Below are 7211 nucleotides of genomic sequence, written 5' to 3'. Positions count from 1 at the left end.
TAGCATTACCCTAACATTAATATTAGCTAGCATTAGAATTAGCTGAGCAATAGCATTAGCTGGATGTATCCTAGCATTAGCATACGCTAGCATCAACCTAGCATTAGCCTTGCATTAACATTAACTAGCATGAACATTTTTTTTTTTTTTAAATGTTCATGCATGAACATTAACCTAACATGAACATTAGCTAGCATGAGCATTGACCTAGCATTAACATTAGGCTAGCATTCCCATTAGCTAGCATTAGCAATAGCATAGCATTAGCCTGGCAATAACATTAGCTAGCATGAACATTAGCCTAGCATTAACATTTGGCTAGCATTTGCATTAGCTAGCATTAGCAATAGAATACCATTAACCTAGCATTACCATTAGCTAGCTTGAACATTAACCTAGCATTAACATTACCAGGCATTAGCATTAACTTGATTTAGCCTAACAGCAACATTAGCAAGCATTAGCATTAACTACCATTATCATTAGCCCAGCATTACCACTAGTATTAGGTAGCATTAGCCTAATATTAGGTAGCATTAGCCTAATATTAGCATTAGCTAGCATTAGCCTAATATTAGCATCAGTTAGCATTATAGCATTTGCTAACATTAACTAAGCATTAACCTTGCAATAGCTTTGCATTAGCATCTACCTGACATTAACCTCATACAGGATTATCATTAACCTAGCATTAGCACTAACCTAGTATTAGCCTAGCCACTAAACCCTCTGTGAATAAATGCAGAACATATGTATCTGTATCGTCACTAATTAGATCAATAGAACATATGGATGATCTCATAAATGTCAGTTTACATCTTTACACTATAACATACGATAACATTAGTGTATTCATCCTCTCACTCACTCTCCAGGTCCAGCACAGTAGCAGTAACACTGCTGCTGATTGGTCAGATGTGGTGCGTCCCAGTCCAGTGAGGACAGCTGATAGGGCAGACGCAGCTTCATCAACTGCATGAGCCGCGCAAAGCGTCCACGCTTTAGTCCTCCACCTCTCTGGCATACAACATCAGGACAGATGTGATCAGTCAGTGAAGGAAGGAGGAAGAGGAGGAAGGAGGCGGAGGAAGAGGAGGAGCATTAGTGTCATGTTTTTTCAGGTCAGCGGTGACCGATAGCGTCCGAAGGAACGTAGCGTCAGACAGTGATAGAGTGAACGCTTCCACTGAACCGGAGCACAGACATGGTGTGATTGATTGAGTTTAAACGCTGCTGCTGATGGTAGTTTCTCACCTTTATTGATCTGTGACGATATCACTCACACAACCTAAAGGCTGTAGGCTACAGCCTTTATTTCAAAGCTTAACCCCTGATCAGCTGCACACTAGCATGGTGCATAGGTAAAAAAAAAACATTATTACAATAATGCAAATAGGTTTAGTTTCATTAAGATCTCAACACATTTAACTTCAACCTGAGATTTGATACTTGTTCAAAGAGAAGGTAAGGCCTAGCCACAAAATACCCTAACACTAAAGTAACACCAGTGTAACATCAGCAAAACACTAGTGTTATACTGCGTTCACACCGGACGCGTCATGAAATGTTTATGCGACCAGATTACATACAAAGTAAATAGGATAGATGCGGTAAGAGGCAAATTTGTGCCACGTCCAGTGTGAACGCAGCACAAGTCCACCATAACACCACTGTAACACCAGTGTAACACTGCCCTAACACCACTGTAAAACTAGTGCAACACTAGTTTAACACCAATGTATTACCACTGTAACACCAGTGTAATGGTTGTGTAACAATGATGTAACACTGTTGTAACACTTGTGTAACACCAGTGTAAAGCACGTGTAACACCACTCTAACACCATTATAACACAAGTGTAACACCAGTGTATTACCAAAATAACACCAATATAACACCATCCTCATACCTGTGTAACACCAGTGTAACATTGGTGTAAAGCATGTGTTGTAACACCCCCCTAACGCCAATATAATACCAGTTTAACACTGTAACACCACCCTAACACAGCTGTAATACTGATGTAAAACATGTAACACCACTATAACACCGCTGTAACACTGGTGAAAAATATGTGTAACACCACCCTAACACAGCTGTAATACTGGTGTAAAACATGTGTAACACTAGTGTAACACCGCTGTAATACTGGTGTAAAACATGTGTAACACCACCCTAGCACAGCTTTAATACTGGTGTAAAACATGTAACACCACTATAACACCGCTGTAACACTGGTGAAAAATATGTGTAACACCACCCTAACACAGCTGTAATACTGGTGTAAAACATGTGTAACACCACCCTAGCACAGCTGTAACACTGGTGTAAAACATGTGTAACACTAGTGTAACACCGCTGTAACACTGGTGAAAAATATGTGTAACACCACCCTAACACAGCTGTAACACTTGTGTAAAACATGTGTAACACCACCCTAACACAGCTGTAACACTGGTGTAAAACATGTGTAACACCGCTGTAACAGTGGTGAGAAATATGTGTAACACCACCCTAACGCAGCTGTAACACTTGTGTAAAACATGTATAACACCACTCTAACACAGCTGTAACACTGGTGTAAAACATGTGTAACACTAGTGTAACACCGCTGTAACACTGGTGTAAAACATGTGTAACACTAGTGTAACACCGCTGTAACACTGGTGTAAAACATGTGTAACACTAGTGTAACACCGCTGTAACGCTGGTGTTTTTTCCCAGGGTTTTTCCTGACCTTGGTTGCGACTGCAAACACACACTGGCGACAGATCCAGGAGTCGCTGTCGGCTTCTGGCTCAATGGTGGGGGTGTGGCACTCTGGATGGTAACCTATCAGAGAAGAGGGGGTGGAGCCTCAGCTTCAGCTAATAACATGTTTAGGGCTGTCCGTTTGTTTCCAATGTTCAACTTACCGTGACGACATTTTAAACAGTTAACCAGAGGCTCCTTCAGAGGAGGAGCTTCACAGACGCTGCAGACGTCCTCTCCTCCACCACAGACTGAGACACAAAGATCAGAGCCTTCATTTATATACATTATTGATTACTGATTGATTTCCTGCTGCCTTTTGATTGGACGGTGGTGTTAACGAGGTCCAGCCCTGCCCTGATGGATGGGTGGAGCTCCCTCATCATTCGTTAGCCTATTAAACCTATTAAACCTATCAAACCATCATAAATAGATTAATTAAGCTATTAAACCATCATGAATCTCTTAAAACAGAGATTCTTAATCTCAATGAGACTTTCCTGGTTAAATAAAGGTTAAAAAAAACAACAAAGAGTTTGGAAGAATTTTCTTTTTTTTTTCTTAGTTTTTTTTCTCATTTGGTGAATTTTTTCGTCTTTTTTATGTTTTACAAGTGAATTTGTGTGTTTCAGGTGTTATTTTGGAATGATTTTGAGCCTTTATGTTGTCATTGTCTGTAATGTTGATTTTTTTGTGTGTTTGAGGAGTAGATTTGTGTATTTTGTTGTTATTACATGTGTTTCTGTTGTCATTTTGTGTGTTTTTATTGTCAATTGATTTATTTTTCTGTATTTCTCTGTGTTTTAGGCATAATTTTGTGGGGTTTTGTTGTGATTTTGTGTGTTTTTATTGTCATTTGGTGTATTTTTCTGTATTTTCAAGTGTTTTAGGAGTAATTTTGTGAGTTTTTGTTGTTGTTTTATGTGCTTTATGTCCAATCTAGTCTTAGTGTATCAGGCTTTAATTCTCACTGATAATGAACCTGGTCGATATGTCTAAGTCTTCTCAGGCTTTGAAGCAGAATAAAAGCAGAACTCCACTCATTTGGTGTGACTAAACGCTCGACCGGCTCCACCTGAGGAGGAGGAAAGTTTGGAAACGGGAGAAACAAGTTCTTCTGATGAGAGCGAGCGCACGGGGATGAATTTTACCACAGCACGATGTGAAGAGCTTTGACATAAAACTGATGAAAAAGAAAGAGAAAAACAGGAAAAGTGAGAGGGAAAAGGTCAAATGCAGTAAAAGTAGAATCCTAGAAACATAAAGTGAACTACAAAGGTCTTTATAGTGAGAGTGAGGATGAATATGTTCCACGTTTATGAAGAAAGTGAGAGGATGTGTCCTCAGAAAGGGAAGAAAGAAGTTCTCCTCACATGAGTGGATGTCCTTCCTCAGAACCCAGAACTCTGAGTTATCCTCAAACCTCACCAAACAGCAGAGTTTGACCCCGTCCACCTGAGAGGAAACAACACGCTTTAGATCACAGGTGTCAAACTTAAGGGCCAGGGGCCAAATATGGCCCTTAAGAGCAGGGGTTCTCCATTTGTGGTAGCGACACACTGGGAGGGGGTCGCCAGATGCCTTTCCTGTCATATTTTTGCTCCTTTTAATGTACATTTCTCCCATTTCTGACACTTCTACATCACATTTTAATGACTTTTTTGCACATTTTTTCCACTTTCCAGACATGTTCATCACTTATAAACCCTTTCTACCACTTTTACACCTAATGTCACATATGTTGACCCATTATTGTCACTTTTAACCTCTTTTCACAATATTTCATGATTATTTTTGCCGATTTAACCACATTCACCATTTGCCATGGACATTATTTGCCAGTTTAAACAAATTGTTCAAATATTGAACCCTTTTTACCACTTTTTCTCTCTGTTTTTATCCACTCTAATGTGAAAATTTTCATCAATTTCTGTGGTTTTTAAAATCCCATTTCACCTCCTTTTCCACCATTTTTGGTCACTTTGAACCATTTTATTAGTGATTAAAACAATGATTTCCATCTTTAAGATGACTATAATAATAATAATAAACGTTCCTGGATAACAGTGGATATTATTCAGATGAATAAATAAATGTGGTTATCACAGATTCATAGAACAATAGACCATCATTTTACTGACTTTATGGATGGACCCCAAAAATCTCTCCCCTTTATTCCCCCTTATAGATGGTCCTGTCTCCACATGACTGTTCTTCAATGTTCATGTCTGTGTTCAACCACCTTCAGCTACAGTGGGGGTCCCTGCACAAAAGAATTACTCTGAAAAACAAGAAAAATCACCTCAATTTTTTTTAAATTACTCTGGTAAATAGAAAAAAATAAATAAAATCTGAAAAACAGAAGAAAAATAATTAGCCAAAAAAAAAAATATATATATATTCTTTCCTTGAATGCAATACGCTTCCATAAATTTTGCGGCCCACTTGAAATCAAACTGGTCCACACACACACACACACACACACATACTTACTCTCTTCACGTGGCCCAGGTACAGCAGTCCATCACTCCATCGAGCCAGCACATCGTCTCCCTCCCTCACTCCCCCCATCCTGAGGAGACACAGGGAGTGGAGGGGGGGGGTGGATATCCCATTTATTCTTTAAATACTTTGCTGCTGCCATTGTTGACAGGAGGCACCCCCCCCCCCCCCCACACACACACACACACATACACACCTGCTGTGACAGTATGACACACATACCCCCCACCCCACCCCACCTCTAACCCCTTTAACCCTCTTCAAGATGCAGCGCGTGCATGTGAGGAATGAGAGCAGACAAACGATCAGAGCTCAACATCAAACACAGCAGAAACACTGCATGATGATGCTGCATGCAGAGCATCCTCATCATCCTCATCTTCATCATCCTCATCTTCATCATCTTTGCAAACTTGAACACATGCATGAGGATGAGCGTGCGCGAGCACCTGCTCCCGTGCGTGAGGAGGAAGAGGATGAAGAGTACCTGTCAGGTACGAACTCTCCTGCGGGGTCACGCGCGGACTCCTGGACGTGGGGCGCGCTCCCGTGCTTCTCCAATTAGTCTGTGGGAGTGTGCGCGCGCAAGTGTGTGTGTGCGTGTGCGTGTGAGTCCAGCCGTCAGCGAGGATGATGAAGAGGAGGAGGAGGAAGAGGAGGGACTGTCCGTCCGTCCCCTGGTCCTCGGTGTCCGTCCTCCGGTGAGGTGTCGTCCTGTGCGCGCGCCCCGTGCGTTCCTGGAGGGTTTGTCAGAGCACCGCCGCCATCATCATCCTCATCATCATCATGCTCTTCATCCTCATCATCACCGTCGCTGCCTCTTGTTGTGACGCAGACATAAAACACGGAGAATAAAGTGGGAGGGGGATCCAGCACCTCCGCTGTCTCACAGTGACCCCGTGAGGGGGCGGGGCCAACTCTGCTTTCAGCCAATCCGGAGGCCAATTAAGCCAAGCCAATTAAGAGCAGCCAATCAGGAGAGGCCAATTATGGAAGAGCCTGCACGTGTGGAGGCTGATTGTTCTGAAACAAGCAGGGGGCGGAGCTAGTGTCACAATCAATCAATCAATCAATCAATCAATCAATCAATAAAAATAAAAATAAAAAACCAAAACATTTTAAACACAACAATAATACAAACCATTCTAGAATAATATAGAAAACACCATCAAACAGTGAAAATCACTTTCGAGTGAAGTAATAAACAGAACATTTTAACTAAAATAATGTAATTAAATAAAATTAAACAAAATTAAACAACATCTACATCTGAAAATTACACAACATAAACATTATTTACATGATTTTTATGTCAAATTATATGTACATCATTAAACAGTTGAAGCCACGAATCAGCCCTAGTGTTTTCACTGCTGACATGGAGGAATATTATTTATAAACATTCAAGATAACAGTAATAATATTATTAATGACAATAATAATAACAATAACTACAATATTTGCATTTTCTGAAGAAGGATGCAGGTGCTGGCTTGCTTCATCAAGCACTGCATTAGCATTAGCCTAGTATTAGCTACCATTAGCATTAACCTAGCATTCACATTAACTAGTTTTATCCAAGCATTATTATTAACATTAACTAGTATTAGCATCAACCTAGCATTAACATTAACCTAGCATTACCATTAGCCATATTTATCCTAGCATTGTTATTAACATTAACTAGCAATAGCCTAGCATTAGCATCAACCTAGCATTAACTAGCATTAACATTAACATAACATTAACTATCGTTAGTCTAGATTTAACATTAGCATTACCCTCGCATTATCACTAGCTAGCATTAGCATTAATATTAGCTAGCATTAACATGAACTAGCATTGGCTAGCCGAGCATTGCATTAGTATTAGCTAGCATTAGCCTAGCATTAGCATAAACCTAAAATTAGAATTAGCCAAGCATTAGCTAGCAATAGCATTAATTAAGTATTAACCT

At 40.2% G+C, this 7211-nt stretch overlaps 1 protein-coding gene across 1 annotated transcript in view; it reads right to left on the bottom strand.

The window, feature by feature from the left end:
- Positions 1-6148, bottom strand: part of phf1 (PHD finger protein 1) — a 16918-nt gene extending 10770 nt beyond the window's left edge. Inside the window, exons 1-6 of the mRNA XM_028471036.1 lie at positions 5742-6148; positions 5246-5324; positions 4126-4207; positions 2917-3003; positions 2739-2833; positions 869-1017 (exon numbers count right to left, since the gene is read on the bottom strand). Of these exons, the coding sequence (XP_028326837.1) occupies positions 869-1017; positions 2739-2833; positions 2917-3003; positions 4126-4207; positions 5246-5323 (491 nt within the window). The 5' untranslated portion in view covers position 5324; positions 5742-6148. The remainder of the gene's footprint in view (positions 1-868; positions 1018-2738; positions 2834-2916; positions 3004-4125; positions 4208-5245; positions 5325-5741) is intronic.
- Between the last annotated feature and the right edge of the window lie 1063 nt (positions 6149-7211).

Source organism: Gouania willdenowi, chromosome 16, assembly GCF_900634775.1.
Source record: "Gouania willdenowi chromosome 16, fGouWil2.1, whole genome shotgun sequence".
In the NCBI taxonomy this organism is placed as follows: Eukaryota; Metazoa; Chordata; class Actinopteri; order Blenniiformes; family Gobiesocidae; genus Gouania; species Gouania willdenowi.
This window is presented reverse-complemented; position numbering and strand designations above follow the sequence as displayed.